The 27,665-nt window shown below is 46.2% G+C and overlaps 1 protein-coding gene and 1 long non-coding RNA gene across 6 annotated transcripts in view; one reads left to right on the top strand and one right to left on the bottom strand.

The window, feature by feature from the left end:
- The window catches only part of ILDR2 (immunoglobulin like domain containing receptor 2), a 37,246-nt gene extending 18,359 nt beyond the window's left edge, over nt 1-18,887 (bottom strand). For 2 of the 5 annotated variants that reach the window (XM_068180527.1, XM_068180529.1), the window contains exons 1-3: nt 16,656-16,738; nt 9,587-9,919; nt 8,387-8,506 (exon numbers count right to left, since the gene is read on the bottom strand). In XM_068180527.1, coding sequence (XP_068036628.1) covers nt 8,387-8,506; nt 9,587-9,919; nt 16,656-16,716 — 514 coding nt within the window. In that variant the 5' untranslated portion in view covers nt 16,717-16,738. Of the gene's footprint in view, nt 1-8,386; nt 8,507-9,586; nt 9,920-16,655; nt 16,739-18,728 lie in introns of those variants that run through there. The other 3 variants (XM_068180526.1, XM_068180528.1, XM_068180530.1) reach the window with 2 other exon arrangements.
- LOC137468654 (uncharacterized) lies at nt 284-9,933 on the top strand. Its single transcript, XR_010996083.1, has 2 exons — nt 284-1,562; nt 7,672-9,933. It is a non-coding gene; the product is annotated as an uncharacterized lncRNA (long non-coding RNA).
- Nucleotides 18,888-27,665: the final 8,778 nt, after the last annotated feature.

Here is a 27,665-nt window from a genome sequence, read left to right as displayed (position 1 = left end):
ATATAACAGTGCCTGAGAACTTGGTAAAAACAAAGACAACCAAAGCAGCTCCTCTGTGCTACCCACAAGCAGCCAGTACTTCCCTGCTTGTGCAGCCTCACTTGGCTTGTCAGAGTATTTGCCTGGGGAATTTGCATCCGTGCCTTGCCAAGGGGACTCACAAAGCCCTGGGGGCCCCAGAGCCCCCAGCAGGGATGCACAAAGCCTGGAAAGACCCAAGGCAGCAGCAAACCCCACCACAGCTCAGCCTGAACTCTGCCTGCCTCGCCCAGCCCAGCTGGCAGCCAGCGAGCACAATGCCCACCCCTGGACTGCCATCCCCCAGCAGCTTTCCACTGCTCAGCCCCTCCCAGCCCCGGGCTGGATAAATCCCCTGATTAACCCTTCCCCACACCATTCCTTCAGGGAAGACAACAGGCTGAGGCTGCCCATGGTTGCCCCAGCAACAGGAGGCTCCCACCACTGTCCCTCATTGAGGGTGACTTTTTCCCCTCTGCTGCTGCTGCCAGCAACAAGTGGAGCAAAAATCCCCCTGTCCTGCCAGCGGGCACAGGGACACAGGGACAGGGCAGCTCAGGGGGGGCAGCGCTGCCACTGGCTATCACCTCCCACCCTCTGCAAGCCTGGCCCACACATGGGCACAGCTCAGAGCCAGGTGGTGGCCACAAAGGGGATCCCAGGGCAGTGCCCTGGTGGGTCACACACTGCCTGAAACAGAGAGCAAGGTGTCCTTTTGGACCCATGGCTGTATGAGCAGGCAGAAGGCAGTCAGAACAGCCATGGCCAGCATCCACCCATCTCTCCATGCCTAGGATGCTCCTTCCATGGGCTTTAAACTCACCTCCTTCTCTCTCATTTCTTTCAAGAAAGTTTTAAAGTGGATGCTGGGGCTAAATAGCAATTGGAGAAGAAACAATTCAGTAAAACATCCTGCCAAGAGACCATCTGGCCACACCACATCTGCACAGCAGCTCTGCCCAACCTGGGAAAGGGCTGCAGGCACTCCAAGCCATGGCTGGGCACCACTGTTGAGTCACAGATCTGTGTCCCCACCTGCAAGAGCTTTGTGTCCTCTGTGCAAGCTCCCACCACCGAGGGGATAGAGGGAATAGAGGGAATAGACAATGGCCCTGTTTTCCAGGGTTGTTCTGGGTGACTGTGTCAGAGCTAGGAGCTTGTCCTCATTCTGCAAGGATCTGGGACATGTGCCATCGCTATTCCCACCATGCTGCTGAAGGGTTTTACCTGCCCACAGTGGCCTCTCACCAGGCACCTCACACGCCCCAGGCCACAGCCAGCCTTGAAATGCAATGGAGCTTGCAAGCACCCCATCTGCACTGGCAGAGCACAGGAGGAGGAATGGGAGAGGAAAAGCTGAGGGGATGCAGAGCAGCTCCAAGAGGTGCAGACACACAGCAGAGGCCAGCGAGGACAGGAGTTAATACACAGGGAGGCAGGCAGACGACAGAGCAGTGAGCAAATAGCAGCGGAGCAGGGAAGACCTGGAGTCAAGCACACAATTAGCAGAGAGTCTGCAGAGAAGAGACACAAAAATAATTAGGGTAAGTGGTGCAGCTGAAAAGAACTGGTGGCATGAATAAAGTAGGTGCAGATGCAGTCAGAAACATGGCAATTGGGTAAATACGGGAACATGGCAAATACTGGCAGTTGCACAAATGTGATAAATATTGGGTAACTATGGCAGTAACTGCTGAAGTGTTTTCCTGTTTGAAGGCTGCTTCCACAGCCCAACCTGCTGCAGTGGGATCACAGGACACAGCAACTACAGCGGGAATTATTTCCTTCTCAGTGGTGGAAAACTTTGCCAAGCCATGCCACAGCAAGAGGCCCCTGGCAAGGGACACTGGCCTGAGGAGAGGCTGGAAAGCACAGGAGAGGAAGTGTGGCCCTTGTAAATCAGACACTTTTCCAAGGCAGCTGCTGTGAGATTTATTGGGGGAGCATGGCTCTGCAAAGTGTTCCTCTGTGCTCCCTCTGCTTGGAGTAAACTTTATCCTTTCTTCCCGTCCTTCTCTTCAATTGGACAGAGAAATAGCAGCAGTCCCTTTCGGAGATCAAAGTTTTAGCAGGCAACAAAGACCTCCAAGGAGGCTTGTTGCCATGGCTACCTTAGTAACCACGGTCTTTTAATCACACCGGTCTCCTTTGTGAGCAGCCAGCGTGTGGCTGTCGCTGGCAAATAAAGAGGAAAACAGGGGTAAAAAACCTTGGCAACAAGTAGCACTTCTAATCAGTGTGAAATAAACAACCAGGAGTAGGCTGGGCTAGGATGAGGGGGACTGGAAGCAGGTTGCAAAGGCGGCAGCACAGTGGTCTGGGGCAGTGCATCAACACTTTTCCAGGATTTTTAAGAGGAAGTGTGCCAATCACTTCCTTCGCCTGCTGGCACTACCCACCTTTGGTCACAGCTGGAGGTCAGTGAGCCCTCTCTGTGGAGCTGCTCACAGACATTTTCCCAGCTGAGATGTGGGCCAACACATCCCCAACACAAGGCCACCAGCACAACTCTGCCAACTCCTGTGACCGAGCACTGGCTCAGATGCTACTGGCAGCTTTTCAGCAAATCAGAGCAAAATCCTAAAACCAACATCATGCAAGGGAAAATTCTGCCAAGAACTTTTCAATCTCTGAAATCATGTCAAATTTTATTATACAGTCTCTCCTGGCATAGAAGAGACTCCAAACCTGGCTATATTTATACCAGCTATTGAGTCACTTTGCTGAGTAAGAACTGCCTTATTAGCATTGCACACCATACACAAGTGTCCCAGTGGAGATTTATCCTCTCTGAAAGTCAACACATGTCTCTATTAGTACATTAATTACTGTACAATATGCTGTGTGTATATGTATCTACATTCTTTACTTTACATTCTTTACTACTATTACTATGGGTGTGAGACTTTTTAAATTTTGGGTTTAGGCTATATGGATACTGGCTGATTATATAAACTGCAGAAGATGTCAGTTTACCAATGTTAGTTGCCGACTGTCTCCATAAATTAACACAAACCTCAAGTACTAATTGTTGTTATTTAAAACATAACAATGGGAGAAGCTTCAGCTTCTTACTTGGGGAATTTCAGGTCTGTCAGACTGACCTTGGTGCTCAGGAAGGTTACAGAATAGATGATCTTGAGCGTGACCACACGGCACATACAGGACAACCAGAGGATCAGAAGGATCCAGCATGGGTTTAGGAAAAGCAGGTCCTCCTTGACCAAGCTGACCTCCTTTTAGGACCAGGTGACCCTCTCAGAGGATGAGAGAAGGACTGTGGATGTGTCTTCCTGGACCTAATAAAGCCTTTGGGAGTGTCTCCCAGAGCATTTTCCTGGAGGAGCTGCAAGTGCCACAGGCTGGGGAAGAGTGGCTGGAAAACTGTGCAATGAAAGAAGACCTGGGGTGCTGGTCAACAGCAGCTGAACATCAGCTAGAGTGTGCCCAGGTGGGGAAGGAGGCCAATGGCATCCTGGTTTGGATCAGGAATAGTGTGACCAGCAGGAGCAGGGCAGTGATTGTCCCCTGTACTCAGCATTGGTGAGGCCCCTCAAGCCCTGTGTTTATGTTTGGGCCCCTCACTCTGAGGAAGGCATTGAGGGGTTGGAGTGAGTCCAGATAAGGGAACAGAGCTGGGGAAGGGTCTGGAGCACAAGTCTGATCAGGAGTGACTGAGGGTATTTAACCTGGAGTAAAGGAGGCTCAGCAGGGACCTTACCACTCTCTACAACTGCCTGAAAGGAGGGTGTGGAAAGATGGGTTGATGTCTGCTCCCAGGGAAGAAGTGACAGGATGAGAGGAAATGGCCTCAAGCTGTGCCAGGACAGCTTCAGGTTGGACATCAGGAAGAATTTTGTCACTGAAAGGGTGGTTAAGCACTGGAATGGGCTCCCTGGGCTGCTCAGGAAAGTGTTGGAGTCATCATCCCTGGAAGTGTTCAAGAAACAACTGGATCTGGTACTTCGTGCTACTGTTTCATTGAGATTGTAGTCTTCAATCAAAAGTTGAACTCAGTGACCTTGAAGGTCTTCTCCAACCTTAATGATTCTATGATTCTGTGATTAACCATCAAATAATATTTCACTGATACGCGGTTTATGTAAAATTAGCTGCTGAACTGGATGGAAAAGAAAGCTGGCAATATCTGTCTAGCAAAGTGCACGGATCACTAACCAAAGCATCAAACCAACAACTGGCATTAGTGGAGTACTTTCTGGCCTCTTCCAGAAACTCCTGGGGAATGGAGTTTTGTGAAAGAATGTCTAAGCTATGTAAAATCTCAGAATGCAAACATCACCAAGCTTGCACAGACCTATGTGTTCCAGGGTGCCCAGTTGTGCTGAACTCTATGTACAGGCACTGCTCTGTAGCCATTCCAGCTTGGGAAGGGAGCAGTGTGGCAGCTTCCATAGGTCCCTGCACCCGGTTAGTAAATTCTGGCTCTTGGGAAGGCTTATTGGGGTATATGCAAGGCCATGCAATGAAGCTGGACTGCTTCCTGATGTGAGCTGGTGACACAAAGCCAGAATGACACTGACACTGCACTGTACTTCTGGTTTGAAGGTTACTCCAGGCACACTGCATCCCTGCACTGGTACACGTGCAGTTCCCTTCAGAAAGGCTGCAATGAATTATTTTACTGAAGCGCATTGACATTCTCATATAAAAAAGCAATACACAGGGGCTACAAATAACAATATGATTAATAGCACTGTCTGTGTTTCAAGCAGGACATTAGCTGCCAGCTACTATGACAGAAATGTAGACTTTTCTTCAATTAAGGATTCAGTCTTTTAGATCCAATCACATTAAAAAGTTTAAAAAATAAAGTTTCAAAGGGATTCATTAGTGCAGCAAAGGTTCTCCTTTTCTAAAAAAACACAGGAGTGCCAGGAGTATTACTTGATTCCTGCTGTGGAATTTTAAGTTCTGCACTAGTCTGCAGCAGAAGCACAGTTCATACAGTTTCCAGCACACTACATCCTGTTTGGAGATTCCAAATGCCATCAAAATTCACATATACCAGAGAATCACAGAAAATTTTAGGTTGGAAAAGACCTCTGAGATCATCAAGCCCAACCTGTGACCAAACACCACCAGACCATAGAACAGAGTGCCACATCCAGTCTTTCCTTAAGCACCTTAGAGACAGTGATTTCAACACCTCCCTGGGCAGTGCATTCCAATGTTTAACCAACCTTTCTGTGAAGAAATTCCTTCTCATGTCCAACCTGAACCCCTCCCAGCACAGCTTGAGGATGAGCCCCCACCTCGCTACAACCTCCTTTCAGACAGTTGCAAAGGATAAGGTCTCAAATATATTTTTAAAATATAATATATGTGTAATAGTATTTTTTTTAATTTAAATTCTCTCCTTACTCTAGAGGAGGTTCACCACCAATCTGTTGTGTTTCTGAGACAGAGGTTGCCACTTCTCTTCCCTCACCGGTACTGATTCCCTTAGAGAAGATTAAAGTCCCTGACTAAGCAAAAGACACTGAAAGGTCTTTTCAGCAAAGAACATAATAAGCACATGCCTAACATCAGGTATGCTTTCCAAATCCTATCAGCTTTGCTGAGCACAAATTGATATAAATAAATGCTATTTTGTTTTTCTAAAATAAGCGTGACATGAGGACAGCACATGGGATTCTCTGATGCTACCCAGAGTTGACCAGCAATTCAGTGTGTCAACATGACACATCCAGGTAACAAAACCCCACATGCAATCCCATCATGACCCAAGCTCCCTGGCTACTTAAGAGGCCACTGAAGATCTCTTCGATCACTTCCCTAAGAAAAAAGGAAATACTTTGTAATTTGCCCAGGTTTTAGATTTTGCTCTAAGTCGTGATAAAGTGCCTTTTGATCATTTTTTCATGGTATGATTCGCTGTATAAAAGCAGGACCCTGCACTTTTAGCTAAACAAACTTCCATTAATTTATTGATGCTATTAGTATGATAGCTACCATTTTTGCTTCTCAGTCCTTTCATGATTTCAACATGATATTAAACTGCCCATTCATCCTGGCATTAATATGAAACCAATAGAATGGATATTTTCCTATTTCCGTTTCCATTGTGAATTTTCTGTCACCCCAAGATAACGTGAGTGGTAGAACCTCTGCTCTATTCAAAATTCTAATTTATGCTGAAATCAGGCAGCAACCCCAAAATAAGCAATGTAAGTTGTATCTGAGAGACCACTGTCAACAAGGAGCAAACAGCATTGTGCTCTGGGAATTGTAACTTCTCTCACACACTATCCCTCTGCTGCTCCAACCTCTCTAACAGGGAGTCTGGGTTCCACCTAAAGAGCAGCAGAACAGCAAACAAAACCCTTTTACCACACGTCCCCTAGGACTGTAAAATTGATACAACCTATATCTGTATTCAGTGTCTCCCTCCAAGCAATGGGTACAAAAAATATCCCAGAATATGCAGAGTATTAAGGAATGGTATTTTCATCACTGGCTGCTTCATCGTTTAGCCATCAATAGGGAGAGATAAAGGAAAACAAAGAAAAAATAACAGCAAAGGCAGAAGGAAAAGAAAAAGGTGGGAAGGGGAAGAGAGGGAAGGAGGAAAACAGGTAGGTAACCCTGGAATTGCACCAAAAGCTGGAATGTAGCCTCTACACAGGAAATGCAATATACAGAAGCTGCCTAACAGCATGAGGCAGAAGGAAGCCCACGACAAGTCTGCTTTCATGCTGCTGCCAAACTTGGCAGAGAACTGCATAAAGGGCAAGGTCAGACCCTGAGGCGGAACAGAAAAGCAGATCTGCTCAAGGGTGATGCAGCCTAAACTACATGTGTCCCCCAACATAACCACAAGGAATTGGGGGCAGAGACATCAAACCAGCTCCAGAGGAGGGGATTTCTGTGTTTTCTCCCCACAGTCTTCTGTACACACTGAAAAACCAATTCTTCCTGTTACCATGGTACTATTTCATCACTGGTGTCTGAGCACAGTTGTAGCTACACAAGAGGAAGACACCAAATCCTAGACAGGAAGGTGAAAAAGGGATAAAAATTCAGCAGCTCATCACTACAGAGACACAGAACCTCAGAAGAGGATTTTAACAGCTACCACTGCCACCTGCTAAAGATAACCTCACCTGAACTCACACAGGTTGATCCTGGGCATGTTACTAAGTGGCAGATGATAACAAAGTCACACTGTGGATTTACACAGGCGTGTGACACTGTTTTCTGGAGTGACCAGACTGACCTTCCACTCCAACTGTCCATTGTTTGGCTGACATTAAAGGGGTGAGGAGAGGCAATGGCACTGTGACAGCCACTCACCCATTCAGTCTGGTTTACTTGGTGATGACAACTACAGCTCCAAATATAAACACCAATTAAACTCTGACCTTTGGCAGGACATCAAGGGAACGCTTGACAGATGTGTTCTATTGTACACCTCCACAGATCACCTACACACTAGCAACCCAAGCTTTTTCATATTTCCATCACAGGAGGCACAGATCTTCACACACAAGAGCCATGGTGAGGTCTTAAGGTAAGTTGGGAAAAACTCAGCTTGGTCTCCTGGGGCATCTAGGGTTGAAGTTCTACAGCTGGCTCCAGGCATGTCAACAAAAGCCCCTGAAAGGCCCATTCCACTCTGCTTTTCTCCTCTAGCTGGAATGGCTGCTTTTCTGATCTTTACAGTGAGCTGTATCATGGAAGCCACCACTGAAAGCAAACCCTGCAAATAGGGAAGAAACCGATCCTGCTCAGCACACTGCTCAAAGGAACTTAACAGAAAAAGAGCCAAGCACACGCACCACAGAGAGGGTAGGTCCTATTAGTGGCAGTACCAGGTCAGGCCTGATTAGGATGACTGTGAAACTGCACCTCTAACTGGACAAGTGTCATCTGGCACAAAAAAAAATCTCCCAAACTGACACATTCAACACAGTGCTTCTTGACAGCCTCACAGGTCAGAAGAGTGGGATGAGGACTGCAAAAATCACAGGATCTGATGTCTTCTGGGTGTCTGCTGTTAAAAGACTCTGTCTCAAGTGCTCATTTTGCGGCAGGTTTTTTGTTTTATCCCTTAAAAACAAGGGTTCTGCCTTTCCATAGCCCCACATTCTCTGCAGTCATTTACGCCTGTGTAATGTGTGAGCAGTGTGGGTGTAAACATTACTATTCTGGTTTGGTAGCATTTGCCACCCACTTTGCCTAGGTGTGAATGACTGCACAAGGTGCAAGGCAATGGTGACAGTGCTGCAGGGACTGTTTTACATAGCTCTTACACCCATAGTAATACAGTGCATGGGGATGGAGAGACGGCAAGGAGGAAAGATGCATCAGGTATCTGCTGAAAAAGCAGCCCAACAAGAGGCCTCACCAAGAACAAGCAGCTCCACTGATTCTTCATTCTTGCCCTCCACATCATCAGGTGTGATAATAAGGCAGTAATAGAGGCCACTGTCTCCCCACATCAACTTCCCGATTTGCAGGTCTGCATCTGGAAGGCAAAAAAGAAAAGTCAGGTTTTCTCTCCAACACTTACAGGAAGAATGGAGTGTTGAATGCACTGGGTCCATCTCTGTGTCCCAAATCCATTTCCTTTCTAAGAAGAAGGGTTAACCTTATCCAGAATATCACAATATTCAGGAAAAAAAACAAGCAGTCAGGACTTCTGGCTGTAGGTGGGAAAACAGATAATGCTGCAGAGGCAGCTCACCCTGCAAGTGCCCAGAGCAGAAGGGGTCATGAATGTCTCTCTGTCCTTCCTGTCACCTAGGGCAAGGTCCCAACACTATTCATGTCATGGAAGAAGGGCTTAGACAGTGTGTCCTCTACAGCACCTCAGTCATTTGCGAAGAGGTTATACAGAGACAAAGGAAAACACTTCCTCTTGTGAGGCTGATCACACGCTTTTCACACCAAGGAGTCTCCACTTCTGGCTAGGTGGTCTCCCCAGTCAATCAGACACCTTGTACTTCCGAGGGACAAGGTCTCTCACACAGCCTTCCAGACAAAAATGTTAAGGACCTTGCCATCCCTCATCTCCACCCAACCTGACTTCAACCCACAGAAATCTCTTCCTTTCACTCTGCCCAAAGCTGTGTAGTTTTAGGTTCATGACAGAGTAAGCTGGTGAAGTCTGTGGCTGAACAAACATGAGGTGTAGGATAATCTTGGTATTTCAGAATTAGGAAAACATCAGTGGCATTTACAAGGAAGAAAAACCTATCCCGCAGAGACTGAATTTGTATCTCTTGCTGCCACCACTTTGCTAAGGAAAATCTATATACACAGCAATATGCAGAAGTCAGTAAAAAAAGCTTCCACTTCATGGAAGGGAAAGAAGGATACTGTATTTGAAGACCTACATGGAGTAAATTAAAGGGAAGTGCCAAAGTAAATTACATTTGGATCTAGGATTGGTTGGCTGAATCCTAAATGTCTGACTTACAACAGTTCCCTTCCCACAGCCTTTTCTGAGGGAGTCAAGTGAACAATTACTGCCAGACTCCAATATCCCAAATTGCTGAGGGTCCATTCCAGCCCCCACCAAGCATCACCGGGGTAGGAGAGTTACCATGCACAATGCTGACGTCTCTTTCCTTATAGAAGTCTCCTATGGTGACGGCAGATCCCTGCTTGGAGGCCACGACACGGACTGTCCTCCTGCTGTCCACACAGTCCAGGTAGGGATCCCAGTCCAGGTTCCTCTTGCTCATTGTTTGCAAACCAGAAGTCACCATACCCAGAGCTTCTCCCATCCGGTCCTGGCAGTAGGATTTGTACCTCCACTGTACCACAGCTGGTTGGGTGGAAGAAGTAGAGAAATGGCAGCGAAGCAGAGCAGGCTGAAATAACATGGCCACCTTCTTCTTCTCTGGCACAGTGACCTGCAAGCCTTCCACCTCAGCTAGAAGACAAAAACATGAGTATCATATGCCTTGGCACTGCTTGAAGAGGGAGCTACTGCATTTTATCACAGCATCTTTCTCCCCACATAGATAAAATTGTCCATCTGTTTCAGGTGCTAGGGTGCAACACTCCTTAATGTATGTAAGCACGGATGTTGGCAGCAAAAATAAGTTTGCTTTTTCATAGCTTAAAGTCACAAAGAAAAATACAGAATTATGGGGCTGAAGGCTCAAAGGTAGCATCCTTATGCTATAGAAGCCCTAACACAATGGTGTGATGATTCACAGCTTCTGAGGCAGGTTCAAACATAAGGAAGAGGTATTTTAGGGATGGCCATGCTCCACTTGTACAGCAGGTCAGCCAAGAGGCCAGATCCTGAGTTCATGACAATCCCACTGCAGAATAAGTCACCTCCCTCCCCATTTCAGTGGCATCACACCTCCTCTTTACAAGTCAGGCAACACACAGTGCGTGGACCAGCACATTCTGCACTGGTGCCCAGTTAGTGCTGCCTGCTTTGCCAAACTCCAGAGATGCACAAAGGAGTGGATCCAAATCACAGAGCTCTTCCCAGGGCTGGCAAGTAGCACTGAGACAAATTGGTCCATGTGGGAGGTGTGGAGAAAAAGGGCCCAAACTCTCAAGTTTTACACATTCCCAGGGAGGAGAGGGATCTCAACATGTAATGTTTATCTAGCAGCTGACAGGAGAGCTGCAGCCTGGACCTGATGCATTAAGACCTGATGCATTAAGAAGATGCAGGGGACTGCTGTTACAGCCCTGTGTAGCTGAGAAAAAGTCAGTGAGCAATGTCAACCTTCTAGAGAGTGAGGCACTCCATCTAGCCACAGGGATATGGCCAAAACTCCCCCGCATGCCCTTCGTTGCTTCCCTCCTTGTGCTGCAGGCAGCAATGTCTGAGAGCACTCACATTAAAACTGGAAAAAGGGAATCAGGTTCAGTATGGAAAATGCTGGTGCTACCACACACCTCACCCAGAGCAGGTGGAAAAGAGGGAATACACAGGGAAACAGGGAAAAAGAGGAAATACAAGGAAACATTCAAGACAACAAAGGAGAAGAGAAAGCGTACACATCTGCAGAAGGGACTGGTGGACTTGGAGAAGGTTAGTGAGGAATGAAAAGACTGAGGACAAAGAGATATCAAGAAGCAGTAGAAAAGAAGAGAAAATGCAAGAAAGAGGGAAAAAAAGAGTAAGGATAAAGTATCAGAGCAAATATAAGAAGCAGGATGATAAGGAGGATGACAATCAGGAAGCTTGCATTCAGTTGGAAGAAGCTGGAGGAGTCTCAGCCCAGGTCAAAATGAGTACAAAGGGCTGCAGTCAGGTTGCAGGAGATTCAGAAATAATGTAGAGAAGAGAGGAAATGGAGTCAGCAAAAATAACCCACCTACTCCAGAAAGCAGAGATGAAAAGGAGATGGAAATTGGCAAAAGAAAGTGAAATGACAGGAGATATCTTTAGAATGGAGGGGGGAAAGGCATAGACTAAAGCACTGGAGCTTGAAGCAGAGAGCAATAAATGCATCAACTGTATAACAGCAGGCATGAAGAGACAAGGTCAAGCTGGAGACAGCTGGAGACCTGAAAAGCAAGAGTGAGCAGAGATTGCATGTTCAGGATTCAGAACCAAAGGAAAGTGAAGAGGCTAATAAAACAGTGAATATTAAATTCAACAAGTTATCACTGTCTGCAGTGATACACTGTCTGCAGTGAACTGTAAAGCACAATGAAGTCTATAAATCCCAGTTGGAGAGGAAAAGACAGCATGGACAGAACCTAGGGAAATGCTTATTTCAGAGAGGCAAGGTGGTCACTGATACTAACAGTTACTGATCTAGGCAGGATTGGACCTTGGGGACTACTATGAGCACAAGGGTGCTCTGGCAAATGCTATATTATTCATATAATGAATGCAGGACACCGTGCACATTGTCCTTGTGCCATGTGGAAGTGGCACAGGAGGTTATCAGTTTTGCCAGAAGTGCCTGGACCCAACTCTAAACACTGAAGTGTGGCTGTTCTCCAGAGTACCACCAAGCACAGCTAAGGTCTCCCACAGGACAGGCAGGGAATGAGGCAGCTCCTGCACTTTCCCGAGACACAGGCAAAGAGATTATTCAGGAAGTGGCAGCTGGCACATTTCTGCCAAGCTTCCTTTACCCAGGGACCAAGCATAGGGGCCATGTGGCACTAAGGGAACGCCACCACTTGCTTCTCAAGGTGAACCAAGTGGTGATGCCTAATCCTCTCCTCTCCAGAGATTCACACTTTCTGGGAAACATGAAGAACACCTTGAAAAACCAATGGGTCCAGTCAGACCTGTGTCTGGCAGCTCCATGACCCCTCAGAGTCTGAGGCCAAAGCCAAGCATGTGGCATGAGCTGATCAAGTGACTCATCACATTACCTCAGCTTCAGGGATAAAGCAGTGACACACTGAATATTTCCATCTTTCCCTTGTGAACCAAGTATGATGCTTAGTTAACACAGTGCTCTCAGCTAACCATGCACCACAGCCCTCCTTCCCTGTTAATGAGATTAGTGAGTTTGGCAAGCCACGGACTGCTTTAATAAATGATTAGCTGAGCTTTAGAAAATTCTCATCTGACTAACTTTCCCCACCCTACCCCCATGTGAATGTCTATATCAAGAAAAGAAAAGCAGCTTTTGGGAAAATACAGGAATTATTTTTCTACCAAAAAGCATTTTGGAGATGCGCAGAAAATTATCTGACATCTTCTATATCCTATCCCAAGCTCTTTATTAACTTCTTAAGTATTATTTTCGGATTCCTTCCAGGAATAGCATTTAAGAGCAACACAGTGCCTCAGATTGGGAGACTGGAACAGAGGAAACTTTAGATCTATTTAAGTCAAATTATATATAATTATATATGGCTGAATTGGGAAATTATACACCTGTTATTTCCTCTGCCAAAAAAGAATTGCTGGAATTGATTCATGTAGTAGGTCACTGCTGTAAGAGTGTCCACCAAAAAGGCCACCAGGATGTCTGACTGCCTGAAGACAAGATGGTGGCTTTATACTGATCAGTCACGTCCAGGCACAGGAATTATAAGACTTCCTAAACTTCAAGAAGAAACCGCTGACCTCAAAATATAGTGTAGCCAACACAAGAAAAGCCTCAGATGTATCACAGGGCAGAACTCCGAGTTGTTAATACAGCAGAGAAAAAAAAATAGTGAAATATGTGAAAGATTATGAGAAGCTTAGTGACAGCACTATGGTAGCTCCCTAGTTTAATACAAATAGGACTAAAAAGAAACTGAATTGTGTTGTGCTATGTTTTGACTGATGCAGACAGAGCAAAATTAGCCTTTACTTCAAAGTCATGACGGAAATGCAATTCCTGCACTCTAGAGAAGGAACCTGTTCATTGTGAATTTCACAATGTTTCAAGTTCAACAAGAATAAAATCTAGCTCCTGGGAATTTCATGACTACATGACTGTTTTGCTTTCCTCCCTTCTTGCTCTCCTAAACCCAAAGAAAAAGGTCTGAAAATATTAATCAATTGCATCTTATAAACACTGTTATCCTTTCTCTTAGAAAATAAAAAGAATCCATGGTTTTGTGGGTCTGTACAAATATATACACACACACCCTCCCGGAGAAAGAGCTTAAAAATAATCACACTTCCGAAACATAATTGTATGGGGTTTGTCTGTTTTAATTGGCAATGTGCATTTGTCTCCTTGCTCTGATTCCTTTCCTGAGCTATCCTCAGATTATGCATTCAAACTATGCAATCAACACTACACACAAGCTACCACTAATACTTTTCACTGGTGATTAAAGAAAATTCCAGGAAGCGATTACAGAGGGGATATTTGTAAGGGCGGGTTTGAGCCTTGTGTGCCTGATCTTCCTAAGCGCCTTCCCTGAGCAAGAGAGAAGGCAATTGAGAGGTGATAACTGAGGCTTTTGGTTTGCCACTGACATCCAGAGAAGCCTATGCCTCCCTGAGATGAAACGAATCCCAGGAAGATTTAACTTCATTACACAGCCTCCAGGAACAGAATCACAGAATGGTTTGGGTTGGAGGGGACCTTAAATATCATGTAGTTAGAATAAAATTGATCTGAAGCACCAAACCCTGGAAGTAATGGCAAAGCCAAATACTGTTGTTCAGTAGAACATGTCTCAGGCTGCATCCTTCTGGAATACACAAGACTCACGTCCAAGAGAAGGAAGGCAGCACACATTATTCTTCAAGTCACATGGGTCTCCCTATCTGTGCATGTATCTCTTCTCTTTCTTTGCAATTATTTGGCTCATGCTACTGCTTGCCTGAGGTAGTACAGCTGATTCTACAAAACTACAAAAATTGCATCCTCCATTTTCATGTACCTTTACATGGAATGCCACAGGAATGGCAGTTGTGCACACAGGAGAATGGAAATCACTGGGCCCTGAACCAGGCACCTCAGGAAAGCTACTCCTAGACTTCACCTCCGGGCTTTGGCAGAAAAGCATCTGTTCACTGGTAAGCGACAGTGCCCTTAGGGTAACTTACACCACTTTCCAAATAAAATAAACTGTTGGGCAAAAGTATCGTTGGTTTTGGCATCTTGGATATTATGTATCATTTCAAAGTCCTCTCTCTCCCCCACTGCTGAATACTGGTACACCATTCATACTTTCATATGTGGATCAAGCTTGAATCAGGAAGCTATGGGCTTTGAGACCAGAAGGTCAGAAATTATAAAGAGATGTGCAAACAGATGAATGGCAAGCCAGTGGATCACTGAGATTGTATTGAACAGGTTTTTGCCTACTCATGTTGGACTACATCCAATCCATGCAGTTTATCAGCAAAAGCCATCACCATCAGATTATGGCTAGTGTTTATGGGAAATTAATTGGACGCCTTGGTCTGGTTCCGATCAGACTTGTGTTCTTAGCAATTGACCACTAATTGTCAACTTTTTTTGGAAGCAAGAAACCAATGCCTGAACAAGCCAGCTGCAGCTGAGCTGAAAGCATGGTTCTGTTTTCAACAGCTCCATAGCAAAACCAAGAATTTCAGCTCTCCAACTACTTAACCTGGAAAGGGGAAAACCCAAAGCAGCTGCAGAAGAGCTTGGCCCTGCACAGCCAGCACTCACAGCACAGAGCCTCGACACAAAAACACTCCATATAGGACATCCCAGGCTGTGCAAAATGACTACAGTAGGCATTGGATTATTCCTTGCTCTTACCCATTCTCTGTGGTGTTCTTCCCAGGCACCCCTTGCTCCTCACTTCATTCTCTTCATCAGCTTCCCTGTGCTCCTTACACTCCTTTACCACAGCCCCTTTCACACATATACAACAGTCACCCTTGATGTTCTCAGGTGAATTATCTCAGCTCTGGCCACCAGATCAAACCCACCCTGTCTTACTGCTGTCTGAAACCTGCTACAGTTGTCAGATGCCTACTGATCTAGACCTGGTTCAGCATCCCAGAAATCATTCCCAGAAATATCGCTCATCAGAAGCCTGAGAACAAAGCAAAAGAAATGTGAAGAATCCCTCCAAGCCTTGTAACACCAAGCCATAATACCCGTCCTTGGGATGGCATTGGGATTTCCACTGCTGCCAGTCTCACTCAAGGTGACCTCACAGGAATAAAAAGTAAGAAAAACATGAGATTTCTTCCCAGTTATGCTACACTTGCTATGCTCTGTGAAGCCAGGCAAGGGAAGTCAGATGAACACTTTAAATCAAGACAAGTAAAAGAGTCCGACCATTTCCCTGCCTTCCCAAGAAGTGTGGTCAGCTGGCCAGAAACAGCAAAGACACAGCTGTGCTCCAGCATGCCCCCTCTGCCTGCCCTCCTGACCTGTGGCTGGGAAAGAACAGGTACAGCAAAAGTATGCAGGGACTGAGTACTGAATTACTGGTGGAAAAGCACTTATCAGGAAGATCCCATTTTAACATGGACAGTCTTCTAATTGTATTTTTTCCATGCTTAGTCCAAGCTGTGAGGCTGGAAAAATTTGATCTGCTTGTTCTGTACTAAAACTGGAGTTCAGTCACCAGCACAGCACTATGCTCTTGTTTCAAATGCATTAGAAATTACAGTATTAATAAGAAAATGGTAAACACAAGGGGAGGATTCATTCCAGAATCAACTGCACATGGTAATTTACAAGAACAGGCTTTACACAGAGACTAAGTATACTTGGCAAATTGTATCTTCTTTTTATAGAATGAGAGCACGGTCCCACACATATCTTAACCTGTGTGACCTCACAGGAAGGAATAAAGAACGACCTGCTCTTCATCCATTTGCTGTTGTTATTAAAACACTCGCTTCAGGCACGTGGGAGAGCAAGACAGGAGGGGGAGAAGCCAAACTAAATCCATTGTACCTCACACAGGATTTTTTGAAATTTCTGTAAGAACTCACAACGGGCAAAACCAAACAAAAGATAAATGCAAGAGCCAAAAATTAAAGACAAACAAAGGACAGAGATGAATTACTGCTGTGAGGAAAGGGACTGGAAGTGCTGATTAGAAATTTCTCAGCCGACTTTGAGGAGGGAGGAGGGGAGGGAAGGGAATGAGAGCCTTCTCTTTCGTGCTCCCTTTTGTCTCCCTGCTTCTTCCCCATCTTGCACTCTGTCCCCTGGCCCCTCCACCTCCCAACCCCCACTACTCTTCCCCAGAGTGGAGTGTACCACTCTGGCTGGATTAGGGCTCCTTACCTTGATGCAGACCTTTCATTCCTTTGCACAGCCACTGGGGAGAGGAAAATCTTGAATCCATGTTTGCTAGCTAGCCCCCTCTTCCTTTTCTGTGCATACAACACACACTCACCCACCTTTGCATATTTGCTTTCTGTCGGCTGTGAAAAAGGACATCAGCACCTGATTTATGGCTGGCAGCAGTGGCTGGAGGAGGCTGGAGGGGAGCAGGCGAGCACTGACTGCCTCCATCCCTCAGCACACAGCTATGGATAACCTGTTGCCTGCCAGAAGCCTGTGCCTGCCAGCTCTCCACAGCACCAGCAGCACGCAGTCCTGTCACAAAACCACAGGGCTAGAGGAAACTGGAAGGTCTTCCCACTGCAGCCCTACCTCTCTCTCTGCATTGACCCTGCATGCTCCAAACAGTGCTCGCTGCCAAGAATCGTGAACTGCCCTCAGTGGAAGGAGAAAAGTGTTAACAGCCCGGTCTTTTAGCTCGATAAAAAAGTCCTGATTAGCCTGACGTGTCCAGATAAAGAAGCTCTTTAAAAAGAGGGAGGAATGTAATGTCATTACATTACATGTACATTAGCTACACCCTGTTCTCCTTTGCTGGTCCTTGGATGCTATTTATCAGCACACTACTGTAGATAGTACGAAAGGAGGGGCAGCTGTGGGTGCGCTGGCACTCCAGACCAACTCACTGAAGTGGGATACATTTGGAAGCAGCCAAATGACAGGGAAGGAGGAAGGGAGAGAAAGAAGGGAGAATGAGCTGGAAGCTGCTGAAGCCCCAGATGAGGCCGTGAAACCCTGGAAGGGAGCAGTAGGCAGGCACCGGTGTTGAGGATGACTCAGAGTGAAAATGCAAGGAAAGGGGTGGGTGGGTGGTGGGAGAGAGGTGTTATGACTAAAAAGCCGAATTTACTGCTTGTGAATCCTAAATCTGAATAGGAAGAGGGAAGAGGCTGAGGTCTTTCTTGTGGGATACATAGGTGACAGTGGGAAATATATGTCAACCCAAGTATGTCTGTTTCTTCTTTCAGCCTGTAACCAGCCTGCCTGGCTAACAAGGATCCTTGGCTAAGTCATCCTACTGCAGCTTTTCCTATAGCCTGCTGCTCCTGCCTGTGCTTGGTTGCTGCACCGGCTCACAGGAGGCAGATCTTGCTCCTGACCTGACACGGCTTTCTCTTTCTCTCCGGTTCCCGGCTGCCCCGCCGCTCTTACCCTGCTGTAATCCATTCCCTCTCCTTTCCTCGCTGCCCAGCTCTCAGACCCAGCCCCTTTTCAGCTTGTCCCCCCTGCCCTCTCCCCACCACTGAGCCCTCTCTGCTCGTCTCTCCGGCTCCCCTCCCCCTGCCCTGGGGGGAGGACTTGCCCGACCTTTTCGGGAGCCGGCGAGGTGAGGGGTGGGCGGCGAGCTGGGCTGGGGGGCAATCCCGTCCTGCGCTCGCGAAGGCCTGGGCGCAACTGCACCGTCACGAGGAAGGCCCCCCTAGAATTCTGCCCTCTGGAAGACGGGGCAGAAGCAGGGCAGCCCCCTCCTCTCACACCTCTGTTGAGACGGCATGTGCGGGCAGGACACCGGGTAAAGGAGAAGTTCCTGCAATTGTTCCCGGCACGGCACGGGCGGGCGGGGGGAGCCGGGGGTTCGTCGCCATCCCTCCCGCACCGCGGCCAAGGACACTCGAATAGCCCCGGGCCGGCTGCCCCTTGCCCGAGACGAGCGCTCTCTCTCCCCCGCGGCGAGCGGGGGCCCAAGCGCCGCCGGGACCACGCGGAGAGAAGAGAAGAGAAGCGCCGGGGGCCGCTCGGACCTGCCCCGCGCCCCGGCCGGGCCGGAGGCACCGGCTGCCCCCCACCCCCATTCCCAGCCCTCTCCGCGAAGTCTCCGCAAACTGCACCGCGGGACGCCCCCGAGCAGCTGCCGGCCCCAGGCCGGCTCCCTCCGAAGCATCTCCCCAAACCACCACCCCCCCACCCCCCCCAGTTTTCGCCCTCAGAAAAAGCCGCGGAGCCCGGCGGGCTGGGCACAGCGTGGGGACGTCGGGGCCACCGAGCCACCCGTGCCCCCGCCCGCGGCCCTACCTGCGATCCACAGCAGGACGATCCATCCCAGGACGTGCCCATCCATCTTCCCAGTGGTCCAGGCGGCGCGGGGCGGCGGGAGAGGCGCGGGGGCGGCCCCGCTCGGGCAGCCGCCTCCCCGCAGAGCCGGCCGGGCTGGCGGAGCGGGCGCGCCGTGTGGCTCCGCTCCGCTCCGCTCCTCCCCCGGGCCGGCTCCCCGAGGCCGCCCCCGCCGCTGTCCGGGCTCGGGCGGGGGGCGGCGGCGGAGAGGGGAGGGGGACGCGCCTTCCCGAAACTGCTTGTCTTCCCGCCCTCCCTCCCTCCGGCAAAGGCGCGTTTCGGTTGCCTCTGCCGCTCCTCAGCCTACGGGCACCCCGGCACGTCCCTCTGCAACTCCTTCAGCCCCCGGCATTGCCGCTTCTTAGCGGGGTTCTTACAACTTCTCTAGTAAGCGCTTGAAAATGTCCCCGCCGATCATCTGTCCTCCCCACATTAGCCAAATGTACACCTTGGGAAATGAGCGTAGACGGTTCCTGTTCTAAATTTCCCTGGGGTTTCCACTTCCAGCACGGGCACAGCAACTAATTATTGTAATTTTAGATAAAGGAGTATAATTTTAGATGAGGAGGTGTTCTGTCTCTTAACAATGGGCAGCCGAGTTGCGGGGTGTAAAGTTTTCGTGCTAACACGATACTGGAAAGGGATAGGAATTTTGTTTGGTTTTGGTTTGTTGAGGTGGGTTTTGTTTGTTTGTTTGTTTGGATTTTTTTTTGTGAGAAAGGGGTCACATACAGCCTTAAATGACATTTTAGAATATGGATGTTGCTTAGAAATTAAATGGTCCTGGCCGCAGCAAACCCAGTTGGATACACATTAACTGTACTTAAAACTTTTAAAGTTTCTGTGAAAACATAATAAGTCCGTGGAATTATTCATGGGCCTAAATAGCTGGCTAAAATAGCATCGTGCTTTCTTTTGTGGCTCAGCACCGGAGAGAGGCACAGAGTGCAAAATGGCACTCCCCATTCACAGCATCCAGCACAGCTTCCCTTTGAGTGTTGCTCATCCTCAGGCACTTTTCTTACGGGGTTTGGCTGGTGTTTGTAACCAAAGCTGAGATGCTGCAGGCATCAGTGATCCACATGAGAGATGGGACTAGTCTCCAACTTGGTCTCATCTGGAATCTGCCAAAAAAAAAATAAACGATTGTGATTTTTCTAAAGCAAAGTGCTTGGTTTATCCTGCTGCTGAAGGCAGGGTACACAGGGACACCTGCAGTAAATCTGCACAAGCTGTGTACATTCTAGCAAGTGTTCTTCAGCTGCTTGTAGATTCCTCATCATTTCATCTTTCTGACTGAACTTCTCTACAGGCAAGATAAGCTTTTCTTTAAAAGTGCAAATAAAAAAAGATCAATAATTTCTGAAGGAAAAACCAAACCAGCATGTTTGCTGTGATAAAAGATGTGTTGAAACATCTTTGGTTGTTTTCAGACAGGTGCAGTCCCTCTGTTACTACAGCTAAAATGGAATTAAGCAAGGAGACGATCCTTAGGCAGATGATCTGGTTTTAAGTGTTTTATTTGGAGCCATTCAATGTTATTTAAAAATATTTTTCACATGGAAGTTTATTTTTATTCAACATTGCTTTAAAAAAATACACCCCCACCCCAATTAGTGTCCTGATGTTCCTCTGACAGGATATATTATGAATTTAACTGTTATGCAGTACTAGCTAAAAGTTATTATTAAGAAGTCCCTGTTACACTAAATAATGTATACATGTGCAGCAGTGCTGTTCTCCTTCAGCACACATCTGACACTTCACTGCCTTCGTGCATACTTGCAGGTGGAAGACAAGTAGAAACTCTCATTAGGGGCACAAATTCAGCCTCCAGCAATGTGTGGTTCCAGAAAATTCAGATGGAACTATAGGACTTTGCATCAGCACAGAGCCTGCCTCACCACTGTTACCTCTCTATAGGATATAATCCATGAAAGTTTGTATGGGTTGAAGTAAGACTCCTAAAAGGTAAATACAAAGCTTTTTTTTTTCTCCTTCCCCTAACCATTTTTCCTGATATCCCCAAAATTTCAAGTGAAATCCTGCTTCCTTGCCTTTTTGTAACTTAGCTGGCCAGGATTCGGAGCCAGAGTTTCCTGAGACAATGCTGATATTGATATTATCTCATCTGTTTAACACTGGGAGCGGTACAATCCCTTATGCGTCACTATTGTTAGCTACTACTGGGGTTTTTTGTTACTTGTTTTTGTTGTTTTTTTTTTTTTTTTAATATACTCCAGCTTTTGCAAATAAATTTGGCATGCATCACTTTTGCTAAACTTTTGACTCAGGACAAAGGAAGGAAAGATTTTCAATAGAAGGAAGCACCATTGTTTCGCATGTAACGTTGGATTTATATCTGCTTTGAAATTCTCATAAAGTTATTGTAGGGTCCTTTCTTACTTAATGTGAGCTGTCATTTGTATATATCCACCTAAAATGGATGCCCAGGCCCTGAAGAGATGTTCCAGATCTCTGTAGACCTTTGATCTCCTGATTGCAACATCCGAGCTGGCTTAATAGTTAATGTTGGGATGTTGTCTTTCCTTTTAGCCCAAGACAGAAAGCTGCATGGCTGCAGTTAGCCCCACTTCACCTTCAAACGGCGGGGAAATTCCTATGCAATTAGGCAGATGGCTTCAGGCCACAGCCCAGCAGGGATTCTCTGTCCTTTAAAAAAACAACACACTGGACTTAAACCTCCATCTCCCTCAGTCACTTGACAACCTTGACGTCGGATGAGCAAATTCCCAGTGTTTGCCCTGCGTAATTTAGTCCCAGGCAGAATCGGAGGAATAGCACACTGCTACAACTGATTTCACTGCTGATCCCGTGACTCCACCTGAGGGAGTTCTCTAAGCCGTGGGATCATGAACAAATTCAGCTGAACAATGGGGAAACAAACAAACAAATTTTTACTCATGCTGTAGCAGCTGCTGGCTCTTTTCTCTCCTTGCCAAGTATTTCATTCCTCCCTCCCTCGTCCCATCTTCCCGTACCAATTTTTTATGGTCGTTTCCTCTGCTGATACGCAGAGTCAGCTTTTTAAGTTACCACCACGTGGAACGATTTACACCAGCACCCTCAGTCAGAACGGCCCATCTCGGCAACATCCCTGAAAACCCGCTGTGCTGCATGAAGATTTTCATGCCGTTCAGCCCCCTGGATTTCCCTTGTAGAAATTTCCATAGAAACAGTGATTTCCACAGCTTTTCTGGGATGCCATAATAGACTCAGCCATTAGACACTGCTCTCTTGGTTTAGTACTGAGATCAGCACGTCGCAGAACTTACTGGGTGACCCACCATCCGTTCATAGCGTTTAGTGAGTCTCTTCAGGTAGCGACTGAGTAAAACTTTTCCTCGTTTGCTGTGTTACACTAGAATCCCCTATTAATCCTTGATAGCTTCACAGCAAGACACAGTTGAAATATATTTACTCTCTATGTTGTTTTTTTCCCAGCTGCCTGGTTACATTTGATAGCGCAATAATACAGAGCTTTCACGTCCCATTAGCATCAGGAGTGAGTGATATGTATATATAAACTGCTATTGTTTTTTAATCATTATGTTTGTGCCAATAAATGTTTAGAATATTTAATGGAGAAATTTGGCTTTCTCACTACAATGAACCTTCAGGTCTGTAATATAAATTCAGCATTAGGAAGAGCCCAAGAAAACAGCACCCTCCTATAGTATTTACTCCTCTGTATAAATTTCCTATGCTGCTCCTGACTCTTTTTTAGACACCAAAAATCACAGCATGCCTTCGTTACAGAGTGAACCTGAAATTTTCATTTAAAACACTAATGGCATGTCAGCAATAATGTTTTGTGAAGTTATCACATAGATAAAGGATCACAAGTGAGTCACCCCAGCTCCCCATCTTTTGTATGTCATTATAGGCAAAAAAACACAATAGGACAAATTCTGCTTGCATATCTACAGATAACCTAGGAGGTAACAAGCTGTTAAGTCCTCTAAGTTTTTGGCTGTAGAGGAACTGTGGGCAGCACAAATACCTCCAGGGACTTGGAGTTCACAACCTGGAGTTTAGAGATTGTTCAATCCAGCTTTTCCAATAAAATAGGCCACATCACTTCACCACAGTACATCGATTAGTTTGAACTACAGCCTGTATGTTACAAAAACAGATTACTTTGGGTGGGAAGGGACCTCACCCTGCCCTGAATTTAATCTAACTTCACTTTCTAGTAGTGCCAAGTCAGAGGGCAAGGCATTCTTAAGGCACTGCTGAAGAGGTAATGGCAGGCTGTGACCAAAGCACCCTTAACATCCTCTCAGGAAGTTCAACAGATTGTTAGTTTGTTATATTCTTGAGCTAACAACAGAACTGGAGAAAGCATCCCAGGCCCAGTTGTTAAAAGCATGAAAGCAGAAGTATTGCAGCGTCATCATCCCTCCTTAATATTTATTTATCCTTCCAGGGATAATGCTGGTAGTCTTTTTGATGTAGCATCACTTAGAGAGCTCCTCTTTGGTTCATATTCCACTCTCTCACCTACCTTATTAAGTATTCCTTCAATCTTTGTATTTTTTGCAAATAACTGTGATGACTACATGTTTTGTTGAAAGCTGCCAACAAGTATTTAGTAGTATGCAGCCAAGAAACAACCTAAGAAAGATCTTAATAAAAAGTGTGTTTACAATTCCTCATTTAAAATTACATTTTGAGATGCCTTAAGGTAATGCTTTAACCAGGGAATGGATGGTCTTTGTATCATAAATCTATATGCTTGATTCAGTGTTGTGTGGTCGAGTCACATGCCTCGTGTGTCTGAATGCATTACCTTTAGTAACCACACTTAATATCTATTTGATGCAATTACAAACCAATGTGACAGAATGTATTTGCTGCAAACCCATGTTGATTGGCATTAATTACATTACTTTTCTTTCATTCATTATTGAAGCAAATCCTGTACCAGTGATTCTATACTTTTGCCTGGGATCCTTGTCAGTCTAACAGGTCTGTAATTACTCAGGTCATCCTTCTCAGGGCCAGATCCAAAACAAGACTTTGTAAAAATTTTGGTACCTAACATTTAGTACTCAAATCTAAAAAAAAAAAACCTCATTCAGCAGCAGATTGAGACTGAAAGCACACATGAACTGTCAAAGTTGCCTAAAGGCTTACAGTTTTCCTTCTCTGCATACCCAGACAGTCCTGAGCACAGAGATGTCTAATAAACACCCAAGGCAAGACTTTAATACATTTGGGATGTCACAGCCAGGTCCTTGTTTCCTACCTAAAAACCTGGTCTGATTTGATGTTAAGGATTTCCCAGACTTTGTCCAGGATACTTGGAACAATGTGTGATTTCAATGGAGCCCTGGCATTAAAGGTGTTTGAAACTGATGGCATAGAGGGGATGCAGGTGTAGCACACCTGGGTAGCTGGTTGCCATGTACCAGGTTTAGTGGTCCTGCAACTTGCTGATCAGCAGGGTTACAGCACTTGCCCAGCAGGTCCCGTGCATCCCGCAATTCCATGACCTGCTGCACTGCAACCCCCAACACAAATGCTACCATTTCTGGAGAGAAGACAGAAGCATTATCAGCTCTCATTTGAGTTCCCTGAGAAACCTGGAAGAAAGGTGCTGATACCACCCATAAGGCCTGGTCCAGGACATTCTCAACAGCAAACTCAGGAAACCCTGCATGGGAACAAGGCAAGGTGAGTTCTTGTAAAAAGACCTCCTGACTCCTAGGTGTACTAAGTTATATCCTTGATCACATAGGTGAGGTATAAGCTACCCTGCACTCTTGCAGTCGTGGTGGCACTGTTCAAAAAGAAACCCAAGATTCACTAAGTCAAAAGGTCAAAAAAGAAAGCTGGCAGCTGCAGCTGACTGGCTAAATCATTCACCTGGGGAAGGGAGGCCTGCAGGCTCTCATCCCTGAGATGTTTATGCATTACATGTGAAACAATAATAATTACTGGTCTATATTTTGTATCATCCTCCAGAGAATTTGTATGTTATAAAATCTCCATTACCAGGCTGAGAAAGAAATCAGCCGTGAGATTATGAGAAAAAAGCTAGTCTCCAAAGCACACAAAGGAGTGCAGAGGGACAATGGCACTTCAGTGGTTGGTAGCCCAACTAACACCCTGCCCTGGGAGGAGCCCACCAACACCCACCACAAAAGCTCATCAGTGGCCCATTTTCACAAGTCCAAAGAAGTACAGGGACACAATGGCTGATGGGAACCCTCAGACAGGAACTCAATAAAGGAAAACCATTCCAGGCTCTTCCTAGGGCTGTCCCAGGAAATCCTCGGCCCCAGAGTGCGGACTGGAGCCTGTCAAGATGAGTCAATACCACAGCAACTTTAGGACTGAGGGGGACTGTATCCTACAGATTTAGGACTCATTAGGGGATGCAAGGGAAGAGCATTTCAGGATTGCATAGGACTCCTGTGGGATGCTTAAGGAAAAAATCCAAGGCAAAGAAAGAGAGAGATCTAGGTGATTTGGGAAGGAACAAGTAAGAGAAATAGATGGAAAAGGGGATAGAAAGAGCCAGTTGTGTGTGAAGAGTTTTCTGAGTGATGTGCTTTTCCGTCATGCACACTGTGTTCCTGTCTTCTTATCAAATCCCTTATAACTTATTTTCTAAGTAAGCAACTCTGTTTTGGGAGTGTCCATGTGTATGGGGGTCTGGTGCCAGCCTCTAGTCTTGCCATGGGTGGGAGAGTCCATGTGCCTGGGCAGTGACTGGGCAGACAGGAGTAAGCCGACTAAATGCCAGCACCTGGAGTGGGACTGCAGGTAGATAGGGCCCCTATGTGTCCCTGGGGCCAGGAGCTGGAATGAGTGACTGTCTGGGTGCCACCAGCTGGGCCTGGACTGCAGGCACTGGTGTGGCTGGGTGCCAGCAGCTGGAGAGCCCCGAGGGAGTGACCAGGATTACTGTCCCCTAAAGCAGACCAGCAGCCAGAAGCCCTCATGTCAGCGGTGCTAGGAGGGAGGGACCATGACAGTTTCAATCCAGCTGGACTTCTCTGTGGGAAGGTGGTGTACCCTGAGAGCCAGGGAGGGGTAGAGGATGGCTCATCTCTAGAGGGAAAACCACAGGAGGAGCTGGGTTAGGCTGGGAATACATACTTGACCTCCCTTCACTTGGACTTGGGAGTGTGGAGTTGCATCAGCCTCGCCTCTCCTGGGCTGATGGATCTGGCCTGATTCCTTCAACATAAACACCAAATATTTCCCTTTGTGGGGGAGTGCTGTAGCCCCAGACCAGCAGGTAAGTGGGGAACAGCAGATGTAGTCACTGCCATGCTTTGTAGAATAACTTTGCTCATTCATTCTGACAAAAAAAAAAAAAAAAAAAAAAAAAAAAACTTCAAGGAAAGATTATAGCCTTGAATCCCAAATGAATGAAAATACCTTACTGGCAGAAAAGTTCCAGATAGTTTTTCTGTCCATACAGTACCAGGGTATATAGACCCTATTTTGAGATACTGGCAAACTCCATGCATTGATGGAAAAGCACAGGCTGGCAGAAGAGTTCTCTGGACCATTCATACTGATTTATTTTGTAAATTCCGGAGCTGTGTTTCTAAAGCCAGGTACAGAGGACTTAACGTGTTGGCATATCAATTAACTAAATTAAGTGCTTAAAAGAAACAACAAAAAAAACTCCAAGTAACTGGCACAACATTTGTTATCTGCTGGAAGGGCTCCAGTGGTACAAATGTTATTTTCAAATCAGTGTAAATGGTCCAGAATAGTCCTTTGCCTGCTAAGTTAAATGGCAGACAAATGAAGATTTAAAACATGAGTTTCTTCAGAGGCACTGGGCTCTCCTCAGGGCCCTAGGGAAGAATACTGATGGTATGATGCTCTGAAAATGATCTGTTTTTTTAATCTGACCCCCACCCCACACAGGAAAATCCTTTCTCTCTCTACTGCTTATGAATTTTATTTTCCAACCACACCTCTAGCCCTAGGAGGGCTATCACTGGAGCCTTGTGTTTTTCAAACAGTTGATGCACACATTATCTGAATTTCTTTAAAAGGAAGGGCTGCTGAAGGGTGGGTCCGAAAGCTGCACATGAGAGAAAAGAATATGATGTGAAGAAAAATAAAACACAAGTGCACAGATGCACTCCTAGCAACCACTCTTACAGTAATATAACAGCAAACACTTGCCTTTCTGCCTGAAAGAACTAGGCTCTGTGCAGATGTTTATATTTACAAGATACAAGTCCTTTCTTGCAGTCTTTCCTCAGAGACTTAGCATTAATGTATCTGGAACTAGACTGGAATATAAATTATTTTCCACAGCAGTAAAAGTGACTTTAAAAATGCTTACCGTGAGGTTACATCATGATTTTCTACATTTTTAACAATGTGATTGACTCCTTCTGTATGTTTAACAGCAAATTTCCTAAGTGGAACACAAACCAAACAGTTTCACAAGATTTGAGCAAGACAGAACTGCCTCCAGAATGAGCCAGCATTTTTTAACCCTCAGAGAAACCAGCCACCAGGGAGATGCAAGAGCATCTGGTCTTACCTGACAGCAGTTCCAGCATTGACAAACATAATTAGCTAAGTCAAAGGTTTAAGCCTGAACCTCCTTTAGAGCTGAGCAGACTGATAAAAGATGAAAAAAAATGGCTAGATTGAGGAAAAGAGGCAGATTTTTCCAATGATTTGGAAATGCATCGATGTGTTTCATCGCTGTTTTTATCCTCATGTCTAAGTTTATAGTAAATTCAAGAAGATTCTGGGATGGAGAATTGCAAAGAATCTTCCATGTCAGCGCTGTACCATTTATTTTCATGGAGACTGGATAACTCCACTGAAGATGGCTGCATGAGAAGCAGATGGATGCTGAAGGAGATTCCCCAAAAGACAGGAGAA

Source organism: Anomalospiza imberbis, chromosome 2 (genome assembly GCF_031753505.1).
Source record: "Anomalospiza imberbis isolate Cuckoo-Finch-1a 21T00152 chromosome 2, ASM3175350v1, whole genome shotgun sequence".
NCBI classification, from domain to species: Eukaryota; Metazoa; Chordata; class Aves; order Passeriformes; family Viduidae; genus Anomalospiza; species Anomalospiza imberbis.
The sequence above is the reverse complement of the archived record's forward strand: the minus strand, read 5'-3'. Positions and strand labels throughout refer to the sequence as shown.